Source organism: Colius striatus, chromosome 2, assembly GCF_028858725.1.
Source record: "Colius striatus isolate bColStr4 chromosome 2, bColStr4.1.hap1, whole genome shotgun sequence".
Taxonomy (NCBI): domain Eukaryota; kingdom Metazoa; phylum Chordata; class Aves; order Coliiformes; family Coliidae; genus Colius; species Colius striatus.
The window spans coordinates 30070906-30088341 of NC_084760.1; the positions used below are offsets into that span (position 1 = coordinate 30070906).

At 38.9% G+C, this 17436-nt stretch overlaps 1 protein-coding gene across 1 annotated transcript in view; it reads left to right on the top strand.

The window, feature by feature from the left end:
- The window catches only part of RNF144A (ring finger protein 144A), a 69245-nt gene that overhangs the window by 38770 nt on the left and 13039 nt on the right, over positions 1 to 17436 (top strand). The window contains exons 2-4 of the mRNA XM_061989928.1: positions 436 to 581; positions 17036 to 17140; positions 17352 to 17412. Coding sequence (XP_061845912.1) covers positions 447 to 581; positions 17036 to 17140; positions 17352 to 17412 — 301 coding nt within the window. The 5' untranslated portion in view covers positions 436 to 446. The remainder of the gene's footprint in view (positions 1 to 435; positions 582 to 17035; positions 17141 to 17351; positions 17413 to 17436) is intronic.

The following is a 17436-nucleotide window of genomic DNA, read 5'->3' on the forward strand; positions in this document are numbered from 1 at the left end:
TTGGTCTGTGAAAGACCTGGGCAACTGGAGTTGTGAGAGTTAAGGAATGTATCTGAAGTGATAGATAATCAACCTTGATGAGAAAAAGGTTGTAACTAGTGGTGAGTGACTGGAATTGGGAATGAGACTTTCGCATGTATAATATCAGACAAAAGTCTGACCCAAGGATATTTCCTGCTTGCTCTCACTTTTTCAGTGTGTTATGTGGTTATTTTTTCCTTCAGCTTGCTGTATGAGTGTTCAATCAGGCAGGGGATGCCTAGCTTACTACGTGTGCTGACACTGTCAAGTTAGCCATCATTGTTTACAGTTTGTTTTTTTTCCCCCAAAGAGCTAGCAGGCAGCAACTGACAATGACATTTTCAGTGGCAGAAGTTTACTGAGTATCAGTATAAGGAAATGATGTAGTATCTTTACTTTTGTGCTGTTTTTCAGACTGCTCTGCAATGACTACAGCAAGATATAGGCCTACCTGGGACTTAGTACTTGACCCATTAGTGTCCTGCAAACTCTGCCTGGGTGAATATCCTGTGGAGCAGATGACAACAATAGCACAATGCCAATGTATCTTCTGTACCCTGGTAAGTTGTTGTTTTTTTAGTTTTTTTTAATTAGATGTAAGGAACAAACTACAACTTTAACTTCAGAAATCATGTGTGTTTCTGCTGTGAGTGGGTTTCATCCTGAAATATTGAAGCTGCAGTAAGAGTACTGTAAATACTATAGCTACATGCTTGACACAACTACTAGCAAATAAATTTTTCTGTTTTCTGTAAAAATTTTTACTCGGCATTTTGGTGTATACAGTTACTTCTCTAGCAAGGATATTCACACTTTCTTGGATTTGGGTATTTTTGTGTTGAATTTGATTTTGTGTGGGGTTCTTTTGTTTTCTTCTTAACTTTAGACTAGAATAGAATCTTTTCAGGTGGAAGAGACCTACAATGATCAGCTAGTTGAACTGTGTGACCACTTCAGAGCTGACTAAATGTTAAAACATGTTAAGGGCATTAACCAAATGCTGGTTAAACACTGACAGACTTGGGACATGGACCACCTCTCTAGGAAGCCTGTTCCACTGCTTGACCACCTTCTTGGTAAATGCTTCCTGGTATCACAGAATCACACAGAATCATAGAATTCTAAGGGTTGGAAGGGACCTTGAAAGAACATCTAGTCTGAACCTCCTCTGATGCAACTTTGAACCATTCCCGCACGTGCTGTCTCTGGATACCAGGGGAGAAGGGATCAGCACTTCTTTCTCCACTTACTCTCTTCAGGAAGCTGTAGAGAGCAATGAGGTTGCCCCCCTCTTCTCCAAACTAGACAAGCACAAAGTCATTAGCTGCTCATCATGGAACATGTCTTCCAGCCCTTTCACCAGCTTTGTTACCCTCTGGATACATTCCAGGACTTTCACATCCTTAAATTGTGGGCCCTAGAACTGCACTCAGTATTCAAGGTGAGGCTGCACCAATGTTGAGTACAGCAGGATAATCACCTCTTTTTGTCCATCTGGTTGTACTGTTTGATGCACCCAAGGGTGGGATTTGCCCTCTTGGCTGCCAAGGCACACTTCTGACACATGTTGAGCCTGCTGTTGACCAGCATCCCCAGATCCCTTTCTGCAGGGTTATTCTCCAGCCACTCCTCTCCTGGTTTACATTTGTGTCCAGCATTACTCCATCCCAGGTACAGAGTTTGGCATTTCAACTTGTTGTTTTTCACCCCGTTAATCAGTGCTCAATGCATTAATCTATCTAAATCTCTCTGCAAGGCTTCTTGTCTCTGAGAGAGTCAACAGCACCTCCCAGTTTGGTATCGTCAGCAAATTGTATGTTTGATAAATGTATTGAACAGAACTGGCCCTAAATTGAGCCCCAAGGCACACTGCTGGTGACCACTTGCCAGCCAGATGTGGCCCCACTGGTCACAACCCTTTGAGCCTTGTCCTTCAGACAGTTCCTCACCCAATGCACTGTGAACCTGATCATCCTACAGTTGGGCAAATTGTCCAGAAGGATGTTATGAGCCTTACAAAATTACCCAAAAACCTATATCTACCACCTTCCCTTGACTCACTGATCAGATGATGTTACCATAGAAGGATATCAAATTACATAAAGAGGACTTTTCCCTTTGTGAACCCATGTAAAATGGGACTGATGACTGCATTATTCTTTAAATGTCTTTCAGTAGTACCCAGTATAGCCCTTCACACACTTGTAACTAGACAAATATTTAATATATCAAAGATTCTAATTTCATTGTATCATAATTATGGTCATATCACAGGTTTTCATTACCATATTGTATCATTATCATATTGTACAAATGTGTACCTGGAATAACAAGAGTTTTGTCAGTAAAGTACAAAACACTGTTTGGTGAACGTAAGTGTAGTACATAGCAGAGGTCATCCTCACAGTAAATGAGTATTGCTAGTTTATGACCAGAGACAGTAGTAGTTTTCTGTCCTTGATGATGATTTGGAATGAAAAGGTGTGATTCTCTAACTTTGCAATGAGCATGGTACACCAAAAACCTTGTAACAATGGCTCAGCAGTGAAAAATTTACAGAAACATAATATCTGGGATATGTGATGCTCAAAGACTTTAACACTGTCATAAATGTTTGAGAGAGAAATTCAGATGAGATCAGGTTTTTTTTTTTTTAAATTTCAGAAGTCCTTTTCAACAAAGTTAGGGTTTTTTGTGGTTTCTTTATAATATTGAAGAGCAGGGATTTTTTTTTTTAAAGTAGTCTTTTCTTTCTGTTATTTTTCTTCATGGAAATATTACCAGTTTTTTTAATAATCGGTGTTTTTCTGATGGTTATTGAGAAGATATAGGGAGCTGCCAATAGAATGGACAACTCCTTATTGTTGCTTATAGAAAACAGCAAAAAAAGCAGTAATGCAAGCAGATGAGTTCTTAATTGTCATAGTTTAGCAAGGAGCAGCTCTTGCTTGGTAACAGGAGAGCGGGTTACAGTGAACACCCAGTAAAGAGTTAGAATTATAGAATGGTAGGGGTTGGAAGGGACCTTCAGAGATCTAGTCCAACCCCCCTGCAGAAGCAGGTTTACATAGATCAGGTTGCATAGGAACATGTCCAGGTGGGCCTTGACCTCCAAGGAAGGAGACTCCACAACCCCTCTGGGTAGCCTGTTCCACTACTTCTTGGACTCTCCTCTGGCTCCTGGGTTCAGACCCACCTCTGACCCGGCTGGGCCAATCTGGTGCCTCTGCTATCACTATTTAAGAATGGGAATTTGAAGCACTTGGGCGAGGGTGTAAGAGTGGTACAAGTTGGAGGTGACCACATGGACACCGCGGTCAGAGAAGGAGGAAGGATAGAGGAGCACCAGACCACAGACCCCTCTGCAAGCCATGGTGAGAATGCAGCTGTACCCCTGCAACACATGCAGGGCAATGACAGGACTGAGAGTCACCAGCAACTCTGTGTAACTGCACCTAGATGGGCAGGAGACTGTGTGAGGAGGCGGCCATGGCACAGACTGTGCTGGCGAGCCTGCGGGCTGCGGAGCAGACCCACACGAGAGGCAGAGAGGAACCACAGCCTTTGGAGTGAATGCATGTCAGAGCAGCCTGTGCAGGGCTACCGTGTGTGTGAGGTACCTGCAGAGGTGCAGGGAGGACTGGTGCAGAGCCCACTTGCCCTGATGAAAGGCAAATGGCAGAAACTATAGAGGACAGACAGACTGAAACTCTTATTCCCTGCCCCCCTGAGCTGTTCAACAGGGGAGGAGATAAAGACAGTGGGATCAGGGCTCTGAGCCTGGGAAGAGCGGAGAGATGGGGAGAAGATGATCTTAAATGGCTGGTTGTACTCTTCATCATTGTACCATTCTGTGTGGTTTGGTGTTGGTTATGTTTTGGGGGTTTATGGTTATGCTTTAGTTGGTGGTGGATTAGATTATTTTTTCTTTTCTTCCCCAAGCCAAGTAGCCAGGTCTGTTTTGTCCAGGACCATAAGCAGCAATTAAGTTCTCCCTGCCCTTTGGCAATTCTCAAGTCTTTGATACTTGAGTCTAATAGTGGTCTTTTGTCCCCTTATGGGCCTAAACCATGACATTAATACATACAATATTCTAAAATCTCTAAATTGTTAAATCCAACAACATCGATGTTCCTGGGGAAGAGAGGAAGTGAGCACACAGGCAGGTAAACAGGTAGAGTCTGTGGCAAAAACTGTGCCTATCCAACTAAAAAATAAATATTACTTTATGTACTTCAAAAGAATTATTTGCTCGAAACGGTAAAGTATATAAAACAATAGGCTTCTGTTTTCCACCGTTCTGGTATTTACAGCTGAGTTTTCTGTGTGTCTTCCTGTTGCCTAGATGCAGAACACATTTTAATTCCATTTTTTTTAAGTAACATTTAAGTGATAGCAGGAAGTCTGGATTGCCAGATATGTCTCTTCCTCTGCACTGTTCCTTCTGACATTTGCTGTCATCATCAGTCTTCCATTTCTTCTTGGTAGAACATGATTACTGGTGCTTACTGCTGTTTTGAAAGATATAACCTGTTACAGGCATTAAAGATGTAACTTCTGCTGATAACCTGTTCTTAGGACCTGGCGTAAGTAAACCTACTGTGGTGACATTGGATTCATGTGTAAAACTCTATTCAGGTGGAATCATGAGTCTATTTTTTACCACTTGTATTTTGTCTTCAATGGATCATTCAGCTTTGCCCTGGTTAAGCAAATCAGCATACCTTGTCTACCTTTTGTCTGCCACTTGTATGAGCTTTTCTACAGTGATGTTTGAGTTCCCTGAAAAAAAACCCATATTTACCCTGAAGTTTTCCTGTGAATTAATAGGGAAATAATATTACCTTTGCTTTTGTTGATGGTGATGGGAAAAGAAGTAAGAATCGATCCAAATAACTGCAGGAGGCAATAGCTATAAACCTGCTACAGCCCAGGAATTAAGCGTGACTGAAACCCAAGGACTCCATCTCTACCTTGTAGACAACCTTATTTACAGGTTAATAAATTGTCTAAGAAAATACTCCCATGAAGCAGACTCAGGTAAGATTGTTTAGCCCATTGTCAATGGTGAAGAAGGACTGTTGACAACTGTACACTGTTGGTGTTCCTTCAGTCATGATTTCCAGAGACTTGATGATTCTGGAAACATTGCAGTCCTCTATGTGAACTACATTTTGTAAATGGCCAAATGAAAGTTACTGAAAACTAACAGGAAAAGGAAGATCCTGTTGATTCAGGACTTTGGATGGAGTCTATGTACAGTAGATACAGTATATTGTACAAGGGTAAGTGTTCTTGTTGGGTTGATGTAGAATTTTGTTATGGGTTCTCACATTTATGTAAAAGATTTGAAGTAACTGATGGCCTCTGCAGTGGTATGAGTAAAAGAGATGCCTCTTGCAAGTGTGAAAGCTGGTTTTGCTGCAGCTCTTCCTCCTAGTTCTAGCCCTTCCATCTAAATTGCAGCAAACAGAGACAGTGTTGAGTGTGTATTACAAAGAGATCTTTCACATGGAGTGCTACTGGTATGTAGCCAGAATTTAGATCAATGTGCAGATTTCTCAATCCTGTAATATTTGTCTGCAAGTATTCAGTCTTTATAACCATAGAAGTGCTGCAGTGAAAGATCTCATGAAGGATTTTCTCTTCCAGACACATATACAATAACACAACGTTGCTATTCAGAAAAATAGAATGGGGACACTGTTTTCTTTCTATCTGTCAGAGCCATGCATGGATTGAATAGAGCAGACTGCCACTCCTCTGCTGATAAGACATAGACACTACCACTTCCCATCGTATTATTTTGCCAGTTGTGGCTACTAGTACAATGCTCCATTACAGTTTCTATCATTATGATGGTTTATGTGCACACAGTGTTGAGAGCTCTCCAGTGTATCTCATCCATTAGGAATGCATCTCCTCTAGAATTGTTTGAGGTACCAGAAGTGCAAAAGTCCAGAGAGTGGAAAGGAAAACAACCTATCAGCTGTTGGCTTTTTGCTTGTTTGTTCTTCTGAGTATTGTCAAGGGGCAAACTAGTGTGTCTTCTGGAATTGTCAACTATAGGGCCAATCTTAAGCATGCTCTTCAAAGTTTGGACCAAAATGCATAACCGTCTTGCATTTTGTTAGATCACTTTTTTCTTACTTAAATAACACACGGTACATAGCTATAGTGAAGTTACATTTCCAGACAATCACTTGGCAGGTACTTGCCCCAGCAGCAGTAACTAATGATGCATATTTTCTTCAGAAAGCTTTCCTAATGGCACATCTACTTAATAAAAAAGTAAAGCAAACAGAGCATTGCTCTTGTTGATTTTTGTTTTGATATGTTACTGCACCAAAAGTTTTCAGTTATTATTTAGCTATTGATTTTTTTTTGGAGGTGAGGGGAGTTAAGGAGGAGTGATTTTTTTTTTTTTTTAATCGTTTTTGGTCAAATTCCTGCCTGAGATTCTGACCATTTTGTCATCTATCATGAAACTTTCTTGTGTCTTAAAGAACAGGGTGTTCCCTTAACATGTTACCAATTGTATATGTATTAAAGTTACAACAGGTTTTTATTCCAGTTGATATTCTTACATGGAAGTCAACCAGTTAGTTTCTTAAATCTATTCTGCTTCAGGATTACAAGTATCTGTGTGCATCCATATTGTATAATTTTTATATAAATGTACACTTAGAAATGTTAAATAACATGTTGCAAATACAATGATGCCACTATTACTCTGGATAGACTAAGCTCCTTTTGAATTCACATTAGATTGTTCAGTTCCCTTCAAGATGCTATGCAGTGCTACTCAGTCTGGTATCAGAGGATTCATTGCTTACTCAAATTTAAAAAGAACATTGGTCAAGTAAGAAGTCCAGGTAAGCAAATACCTAGAAGAAGTATGAAGCCTGAGAGAGAAATTGTCTTTGGAAAATCGTGTTTTGATTACACATCTGTAATCCCCCTTGTTACTAGTGAAAGAAGGTTATTCAGATATGTGTGTGAGAGAAGTCCTACAATCAGAAAGAAAACATTAAAACTAGTGTTAATACTTCATGCTCTGTGTTTGTGATTTCTTGTTGGCCAACTGTGGACATGTAGTGATCACTTTTTCTGGTGTTGGAAACTAACACTGTTACGCCAATATATCTGTTTAGCTAGATACTCATACTCTGATTCTTGTCCTTAGACTCTGCCTTAAGCCCTTGAAACAATTGGTTAATCTTCCCATGACCTTTGGTTGCCCCTCTGAGTTTAGTAGAATTTTAATTTAAGTCTGTATCTCTGTTTATTGTATCTCAAGTACCGTAACAGTGAGATAGTGATAGACTCTACTGCTATCACTAACCTTCTCTAACCAGGATTACTATATTTGCCTAATCGTGAATGTTTTACATGTCCATTTCCCATAACTGAGCTTCTTCGTAGGCTGAAGACCTAAAAGGACACTGATCAGCAAGACAAATGGTATCCTGCCTGTAACCGGCAGCACATCCTGTTATCCCTCAATCCAAATGAGACAAAGGCATCATCAGCTTCTCCTCCCCTCAGGACAAGGCAGACACCAAGAGTTGTTGGAACAGGTGGTTGACTGCATTCCTTGTCCAGGATAGTTTGTCCCTGCTTGCCAAGGGAGACCTGCTTTAGCAGGGAGCACCAGACTGAGTCCAGGCTGTCCCCTACCTCTACCAAGAGGAGAGGCCTTGCTTTTTTTGATACAGGAAGGAGTAGGAAACCTAATGGCTTTTGAGGTTTTTGTAGGGCAATGGGTACTACTTAGAAGCTGTAAGGTTTTCCTGTTTTCCACCAGTTGTAGACAAAGCTTAGAGCTTGCTGATTGTGCTCACTTCCTCCAAACCTTAGCAGAAAACTGATACTAATTTTGACATGTGATATGTCAGTAGAGACTTCATAGTTAGAGATCACTATGTATTTGCATAGCAATTCACATGGCTGTCTGGGTTCTGACTAGTCTTGTAGGTGCTGTGATGACAAAACTACCTGCTTTAGATAAAGTCACCTATTTACAGAGTAATTGATATACAGTTGGGAACTGCAGAACCTTGAGTGAAAACTAGACTTAATCCAGAGCCTTCAACTCTCCACTGTCCTGTGTGATATTACTAAATGAGATTAACATCTTCATCTGGATGTTGGGAAAACTAGTTCATTTTTGTTTGCATATGAAAGTGAAAGGTCCTTGGTAGGCTGCAGGTCTATTGTCCTTCCACTCAGAAATATTACATCTGTTCTGAAATAGAATAAACTTTTCTCAAAAAACCACATAAAGGAAGACTGATTTTTATTGTTGCTGTTGTTTTGCCTCCCAAATACTTGAGTTTAATCCTGCATAGGTTGGCATTTGAAAACAGTTTTCTTTTTGTAAAGTTTAGTCTGTGTGTTTCTACCAAATGCAGCCTTGAATAAGTGAGAACAAGCAGCTTATGCAAGCTAATGGAAAGGAAAAAAATACAACATGGGGAAAAAAGTGCTTACATCCACTTAAACTATCTATTCCAAGATGAATATATGCACAAACTGCAAGATTTTATCCTTGTCTTATTTGGCTATTTTCTGCTGACTATGGAGTGAAGGTTTTTTCTCTAAGGATTGTTCATCTTCTGTATGCTCATGTAAATATATATATAAACTCCCTCAAAAAACCCAACAACCCACCATTTCTAAGGACAAGCAACTGTAAGTCTCCTTTGCCTTCCCTTTCTCTATATTCAGCTGTGAACAGGTACTTGGTTTTCAGGTTAATTTAGTTCCTGTTGCTTGGTCTTGCTTGTGATTTCCACAGCCATTGATTACTGTGTTGCAAAGGATATTTACTGTTTTCTAATTTTTCTCAAGCTGCAGAAGTCAGCAGGGCTCCTCTTTCTGTATCCACTATAAATCATAGTATCATAGAATGGTAGGGATTAGAAGGGACCTTGAAAGATTAGTCCAACTGCACCTGCTAAAGCAGGTCCACCTACATGAAATCACACAGGAATGCATCCAGGTGGGTTTTGAAGACCCACCTACAGGGTTGCAGAACAGCCGGTACAGCCTTTAAACATTGATGGCATGGAGGGGAAGAAAAGTTTTTACCCTTGGTGACTTTGAATAAAAACATGGTCTTGAAAATGAGACTGAGTGTTGGATAGGTTGAGGCAGAGAGTCTGTCAAATTCCATGCCAGTTTTTCAAGTTACATGCCACTTTGGGAAACATGTATCTTCTGTGACATTATCCATCTCTGGTCATGGTGGAGGGAATGTCATTCTCGGTGTGTACCTTTGTGCTCACAGCATAGGAGGCCAAATTTGGGCACTAGATGTTTCCCTCTTGCAGAGTTCTGGAGAGCCTTGCAGCTGCTTGCCTTAGAGTCAAGATTTTGTATGGTTGTGTAGTATGATAAATTTTGTCTCTGTGACAAAACATGAAATACAAAGTGCAAACATAAAAGGTTATTCTGTTACTGCTTTCACAGTTGTGGATTCAAAGTACTGCATATCAAGCTCAGTGACAGTTTCCTTTTGTGATTTGTTTTTAAGGATGGTGAATAAAAAATGGCTAATAAAAATTGGAATTTTGGTAGTGAAGATTTCTTGGAAAGTAGAGTATTGTCTCTGAGAAGATGTCTATAGAAGTAGAAATGATCTATTAAAGTCAAAAGTGCTATCACAAACATTAAACATCAGTCTAACGTACATCTGTCTCTGAGAGCTATCATGTGTCATCAGCATTGGTCAAGAGAGCTGACAGTATAACTGATAAGACATTACTTCCATGGTCAGGTCTATGCCTCAGTTCAGATCTTTGTGATCAAGGGTGCATAAATATTATTTAGTAAGTCAGTTGTCAACTAAGGATTAGGATGATACTAATAATCCGGATGGTAGGTCTGCCATAGAGAATTGCAAACACTGCAGCAGCAATTGCAGAGTATTTAAAAATTAAGCCTGTGATTAAATAAGAATAGATTTGTGGCAGGATTATAATGACCATATTACACAAAAAGGCCACGTAGTAAGTTCAAAAGAAGCTTAGAAGCTCTGAGGAACCTACCATTTTTTTCCTTTTTTCTCATGTTTTCTTGCATGCTCTAAGTGTAGCATGGGAAGTTGTCAGAAAGTACTTATCTTTTTCTGTGAAACACAGAGATTAAAAGTGCATTTGTCTTTGATCATTCCTATTGCCATTAAAAGTATCCACCAAAATATTTTTTTTTAAAGTAGCATATGATAGTTATACATAGCTACACAATTCTGAGCTTTTTAGGAATAGGGAAGACTCAAGCTCAGACCTTACTCTGTCATTGTTCCTTCTTCAGAGAATACCCCAGCTGCAGGCTGCTTATTTTAGTGAATCACTCTTGGGATTGTTCAGCTACATCTAAATGGAAAGTCTTTTTAGAAAATGGCATTTTCTTCAGGGACAAGCTCTCTAGTCCAGAGTGATTTTTTTTTTTTTTTTCTTTTTTCTTCCCCCCTCTAGTTGGGCAAAAGGAGGGGAGCTATTATTCTGACAATATTAACCTTCACCTGAGACATAGACACCCAAATTCAATCTCTCTTATTTATTTGAGGTGTGAGACATTCACTCACTCTCACATGGGCTCCTTTCACCCTGCCCTGGTGGGTTTTGCACACTACGTCACTATGTGCTATTGTAATCTGGAGCTAAAAATGAACATTACATCACATTACCCAAGAGACTTAAGGACAGTATATCTACCAGTATAAATACCTATTTGCCAGACTGACTGCAGGATTAGTTTCATGGAATTAGCACAGAACAGTGAAATAATCTTGTTATTACACTGTCTCAGGGGAAGAAAATGTAACACCCCCTCAGTATTAATTTTTAAATGATGTAAAGAAAAATACCTGGTATGAAGAACGTAAAAATAGCACAAAAATACTAAGAAAAGTGGTTGTCAACAGTAGTTCTGTTCACCTGTGTAGCCTCATCAAGTGAATTTTGAGCTTTTTAGCTTATTACCCTTTTAGCACAAAAATTACCTGTAGACCAAACTGTAGATTTGTAACTACAAAATTGTGCTAAACAACTGCTTCTCACTCGGTATCCTTTCATATTTTTTCATATTTTTTTTCTTTGAATGTAAGGCCAAAAGGGATCAGTACATTCATCTAGCCTGATGTCACTTGTAACAAGGATCATAAAATACTAGCCACTGTTTCCCGAGTCTTCATGGGGTTGAATGCATGTTTATATAAATATGTGTATATGTGTATGTTTCTTTTTAAAAGTTCATCTGATCCTTTTTTTGCAGATGATAGAGAATTTGTGAGACTTTGGCACTTTAGTATGTGTTAATAATCTTATTTGAAAATATTTTATCCTTCAGTTTAAGCTTTCTTCACAGTATTATTTTCCATTTCTCTTCTTTACACTGAAACTTAGGTTTGTTAATTTTAGAGTCACATTTCTCGGTTAAAAAAAAAACTCATACAAAAAAACTCAAACCAAAATCCCATGTTTTAAAGCATGTCAACACTTCCTTGTGTTCCTCAAGTGCAGTGCAAAACTCTTAGTGATTATCTGCCTAAGGTAAAGGATCATTCACTTGGTTAATATTTATACACAATAGAACTGCCTTCATCAACCTTTAGTGTTCACCTTTACCAAATACACTGTAAACAATGTATTCACTTTCTTATTTAGAGTTTGGTATATGCTAGGTTTCTTTCCTTTTATTTCTTCTTTTTTTCCATTTCAGTTTTGTCAGTTGGTGCTTGTTTTTTTAAAAAAAAAATATTTTGCCAATACCAGCATGTGATGATTCTGTGTGCAGTATACATTTTGTTTTGAGATGCCTGTGGCCTAGTGCCAGCACTGAAATACATTTAAAGCTTAAGAACTAAGTCAAATGATACAGTGATGATATACTTGCCTCTGCAATCCTGTTATGCTTTTTTGACCTTTCCAAATCCATTGACTTATTTATAAAATTTCCCATGTGACTTGGCACTTGTATCTGCAGCATTAGTGTAGTCACAAGTCTGCATTTTGACAAAATCCAACTAGCAACTGTTAAGAAAATACAGGATAATCTTTTTGCCTGCCTAACTCTGAAATAAAAGATGACATGGTGATAAACCATTCCTTATCTCTTGCAAAATAGCAATAACACATTCTTAAAAGTGAAATTCTGTACCTTTTCAAAAACATATGCTCTCTTATTTTTTTTAAAAAACCCTAAGATGTTCACCAAAAATATCTTCCAAGTGTTTTTAATTATGTGTAGTTTGTATTATAAAATCACCTTAGGCACCAAGTGAACACATTTTTTATGTCAAAGTAGATGGTAGATAAATGTTGCCCTGTATGGAAATAATGAAAGTAGGATTCTTTCTTATGAATTATGCTGGGTTTTATTTGATTTAGGTGTCAGGAGAAACAAGTCAAAGCATTATCATCATAAATAGGTATAATTGTTGCTCGAATTCTCCTAAAAGAAAATTAAAAGCTAGATATGGTAATTCTTGCTGTGTCTTGTGCAGGTTTGTTAGAGTTAAATGCAGCAGGGTAAAATTATGTGTTAAGGTTTGGAAATTATGCAAAAAATAACCATTTTGAATCTCATGGGGTATTTTCATCTTTATGACATTAGACAGAATGACATGCAGCTCTAAAGCAACAGCATGTCAGTGACCACTGAATATACCTTTATGTGTGGCACAGTCCTTCACGTACAAAGGTTAGAAGTAGAAGTAATCTGAGTACAATATTAGGCGGTGCTTGACAGCTTCAGAAAGGAAGTTGTTTCTTTATTAGCCATCTATCTTTGAGGCTGAGGCTAAAAAAAAGTGTTCCTAATGTATATAGTCAGCTGATAATAAAATTGACTGCCGAGTTGGGCACTTGGTTCATCCTTGTGAGTGAATGGATCTGGGCCAAAACAGCTAAAAATGAATGTGCTCCTGACTGTTGTTATGGGGACAGCCAACAACGGTAGGATTGTTGGATTACCAGGTGAAACAAAGAGTCATCCTGACACTGGAAAGGACAATGGCGATGTGCCAGAAAGAGAACAGAACAAGGATGAAGGAGGAGTTTGCATACACGGGGAAAAATACCGGTGTAATGCTGAGATGAGCTAGCCTGTTTCTTCTGACCATAGCAGCAATTGGGACATGCAATGCACCTTGATCTGCTGTTTGCATAACCTTGCATAGAGTTTTAATTATAGTTAATACATATGTATTTAATATATATAGTTTATATAGCCTATATATAGTTTATATATAGGCTATATAAACTACATATAGGACGTATGTTGTACAGTGCTTTGCTTTCCTTTGTCTACAGAAAATTACAAATACGATATGCAAACCAAAATTTTCATGGTATTCTCTAACATTCATATATAATAGTATATTCTTAGCTACTTTTAATTTGAAAGTACATGAAATTGTAAAATCAATCTTAATGTATAGATCTGTGTATGTAGTTAAGGAACCCAAACAGTCTTAATAGTGTCTTGAGGTACCACTATATAATAATTGTTCTTTTACTCCTCTGGGTCAGTTGATATACTGAGAGAATGCATGCTGGATAGAAATCTAAGCTATTACAATTAGCTATGCACTTGTTGCAACGTAAGGCAGAGTAATTTGCCTTAAGGGTTGTTGTAAACTGACACGTTTTAGTTGTGGATTGGGAAGGGAGTAGAAGCATGCATGTGGTTTGTTACAACAGGTGATCTATTTACTAAAAACTTAGATGCTTGGTACTCTCTACTCACTGGCTAGGCAGGTCTTCATTAGTCCTGGTGAAGATTGGCACAGTACACAAATGAAGTACAGCACTTAATGCAAAGGAATAATTTCAGTAAAGTTATTTTTTGTGAAAGGCCAGGTCTTTCCCTGGCTTCATCATGTCAGACTATACATAAACAGAAATGTACCTAATACCCTGTCAGTTTTTGTTAGGTTTAGAATATCTGCAAGTGTGATTGACATAAATAATATTTAGTTATTTAATGAGTGAAATACAATGAGTTGTTTCATAGAAAGCAACAAGTGCATTTTAGCATGAGTATTGCTTCAAGTAAAAGTAACTTTCCATTGACTCATATCCATTGAAGGAGGAATAAAAATATTCCTCAGCATGTTGGTTTTATAAGGATTGTACAACAAGAAGTATATCTTGTGCCTTTACTCCAACCTCAGCCCTTAGGTACCTAATTTCTGCTCCTGTTTTCCCTGAGAAAAATAATGTAATGCATTCATTTTGAAAGTTGGTTGAAGTGACTTGGCCTCTCATGATTTTACCTTTATCCTATACAGGAATTTGTTGCCTTAATGAAAAAGCTGCGAAGATATTTTCTTCCAGTATGACATCAACTACAAGCTGCTTAGAAAATAAGCAACAATTTATTTTTCATCTTTTTGTAGTTGTTTTGTAATTAATTTTTCATAGTATGTAACTGAGTACCTAATCCTACTGTGTTGTTCTGCTTGCATGCTGATGCATTTCTAGTAGTATAGCCACAAGTGGCACAACTCGTATCTGTTCAAGAGAAGACTAGAAGGCTTCAATACCCTGTACTTCAGATTCCTTTGCAACCACTTTGGGTTATTCCTTCTTCAGCCAAGAAATCTCTGCAGCAAGGAAGCCTTGAGCAGACATGATATTTATCCTCTGACTAGTTACAGTGATATTTCGTAACTTCAAGACAGAATCTGAATTCTCTGAAGGTATAGCATAAGCAGCGCATTTTGACTGTGCTGGTTTTGAGGAGATAGGAGTCAGTGCCACATCAGGGGAAAGGGGAAGGCTTTAGACACTGCTTAAAGTAGGGATGAGCACTATAATTCCTTGGAAGATGTGAGGAAAGAGAAACAAATTGAATAGGCTTTGGCAATGGTCCCAAACAGGTTGAGGAGGAGAATTAACCACATTAATGATTAATGATGGCAAAGCTCATTCAGCTTGAAAAGTACTTTCTGTAAGTGCTAAGTGCTGGCATTAAAAATGTATGCATTTTCATTTTAATCCACACCTGGCGTCTGAAAATGGAGGGGAAAGGGAAGAGCCAACAATGTCATTATAGCAACACTAGTACTTCGCTACAGCTCAAATCATGATTTGCCAAGGCATGCAACCTAGGATCTGGCTCTTGCAGAGCAGTTTACTGTGGTTGCTGCCAGTGCTTCTGAACTGCTCCATTGCCTGCACTGAAGAACCCTAAGTGAAGCCTTCTAAACCAGGAAGTCAAACGTCTACAAAGTGAACAGATGTCTTTGTTGAAGTTCTACTGCTAAAGAGGAAAACACTTGTAAAAGTTTTAAAGATACCAATTATCTAGTCTTTGTTTTTGTTTCCCCAAAATAAGGCCTGTTGTCTCTGTTGAGTAGGAGAGACTGGGAAGGGAACTCTTCACAGAAATGGTTTGCTGTGCTGTCAAGGTGGTGGCCTGTTGCCATCAGAAAAGCTGTGTACCAGTGTAGCATGAATTGTGTGGGCAGGAAGTGAAGTTTTTGCTGCAGTCAATCAGCCAGAGATAAGAAAAACAAAAGTTAACATAGATGACAAGATCTCTGAAAGGAAATTAAGGACTATTTGAGAGGTAGAACATAAAGAGCAGAGTCTGAATGAGTAGTCTCAAGGTCTGGACCTTTGCAGCTACAAGCTGCATGCAGAGGATTAAGCTGGAAATGTGCTGGTCGCTGGGCCTGTTTGATGGGGTGGTTGAAAGGAAGCAGCAGCTTCATGCTCTGAGCTGCAGGTAGACAAGCTGAGCAAGGCTTAGTAAGGTGGATGCAGCCCTTGGCCTTCCCAGGCTGATATTGAGTGGATGGCTGCATACCTTTTTCAAGTTCTATCTGGAAATGCTAATTGCCTGTTTTGCCAGCTTGCTTCAGAGTGTGTATACTTCTTACCTTCCACCTAGCTGTATGCTGAGCTTATTTTTTGTCTTCATGTCACTCCGCTGCTGGTCTGTCCTCACTCTTTATTCATGTATCTGGTAAGAGAGAGTTAGGGGACTACTTTTTTAAATTGTCTCCAGTTTGCCACTGCCAGCTGAGCTCACAAGCAGGGTGAGAGCACCTCAGGATGACCCATCACTTGGACAGCAGACCCTCCTTTTTGCTTTCTGTGTAGCTTCAGGCATGTAGTTGTTGTGCAGTATCTGAAGAGAGAAGGATATCTGTTTCTCTCTCCATCCCTCCCCTTGCCTACCCAGCAGACACATATGCAGTAGCTCTCACCTTGATATGGGAAGTGTGGAGGTGGAGGGAGTGGTTGCTCTTCAGGAATAACAAGATTTGATCTTAATTTGCGCTTAGTCTTAAAATATCCACCTTTCTTCTCAGTTTTGTTGACAGTTGTACTGTGCACTACAGTGTTAGATGCTGCGTGTTCAGTTATGACTTGGGTAAAAAGCTGTGATTGCCAGGGGAGATAAGTATTAGTATTACCAATATTTATTATTCAATCTCCATGGAAACTGTACCTCTAGAAGTCCTAATTTTCACATTTTTCCCTCCTATGCAAAAGACATACCTTTAACTATGAAGTTCGGGTAGTTATTTAATAGAAATAGAAAGCAAGATACACCACTCCCTTCTGCCCGGTGCTATGCTTGACAGATGTCTCTAAGAGTAGTTACTGCTTAGTAAGCTGTGTTGTGGTTTCCAGTCATATAAAGATTTTTTGACTGTGGTTAATCTAATTTTATCTTAGTGGTGCTTTATTTTTTTTCCCTCCTAGTTCCCTGTTTTATTTCTCCCTTCCCTATTATTGCTGGGTTTTTTGGTTTGTTGTTTTTTTTTTTAATTTGCTGTGTATTTTAAATTGAGGAAGTTACCAGATGGGGAAATGAACTTCCTGTTCATTTTTGTGAGCTGTGAGCATCACCTGTGGCTGTAAAAGGGTCATAGTAGTATCTGTTTTTTCATAGAAGTTTGAGTTCTTCAGATTTTCAGAGGACAGCTGTTACAATACTGAGTGCATTATTCTTGGTGGGATATTTAACCCAGTCTTTGGCTCTCTTACAGTGCCTAAAACAGTATGTGGAACTTTTGATCAAAGAAGGTCTAGAAACAGCAATCAGCTGTCCTGATGCTGCCTGCCCAAAACGAGGTCATCTGCAAGAAAATGAGGTACACTTTTACTGCAAGTATTTTTTGTTCCTTTTCTTTCTAGGATGTTTAAATGTGTTGTGCTCTGTATGTTACAGCTTCTATTGTTGCCAACATACTTTAAAAATAATTCTCTAAAGGTCAAAGTTTTTGTCTCTGTCTGTTGAAGATGCTGTAGATTATTGCTCTTCCCAATTGGAAATTTGTCTTTTCCTTTTCCTTCCTTCAACAGATTGAGTGTATGGTTGCATCAGAAATCATGCAAAGGTATAAGAAGCTACAGTTTGAAAGAGGTAACGCACATGACACCACCCATT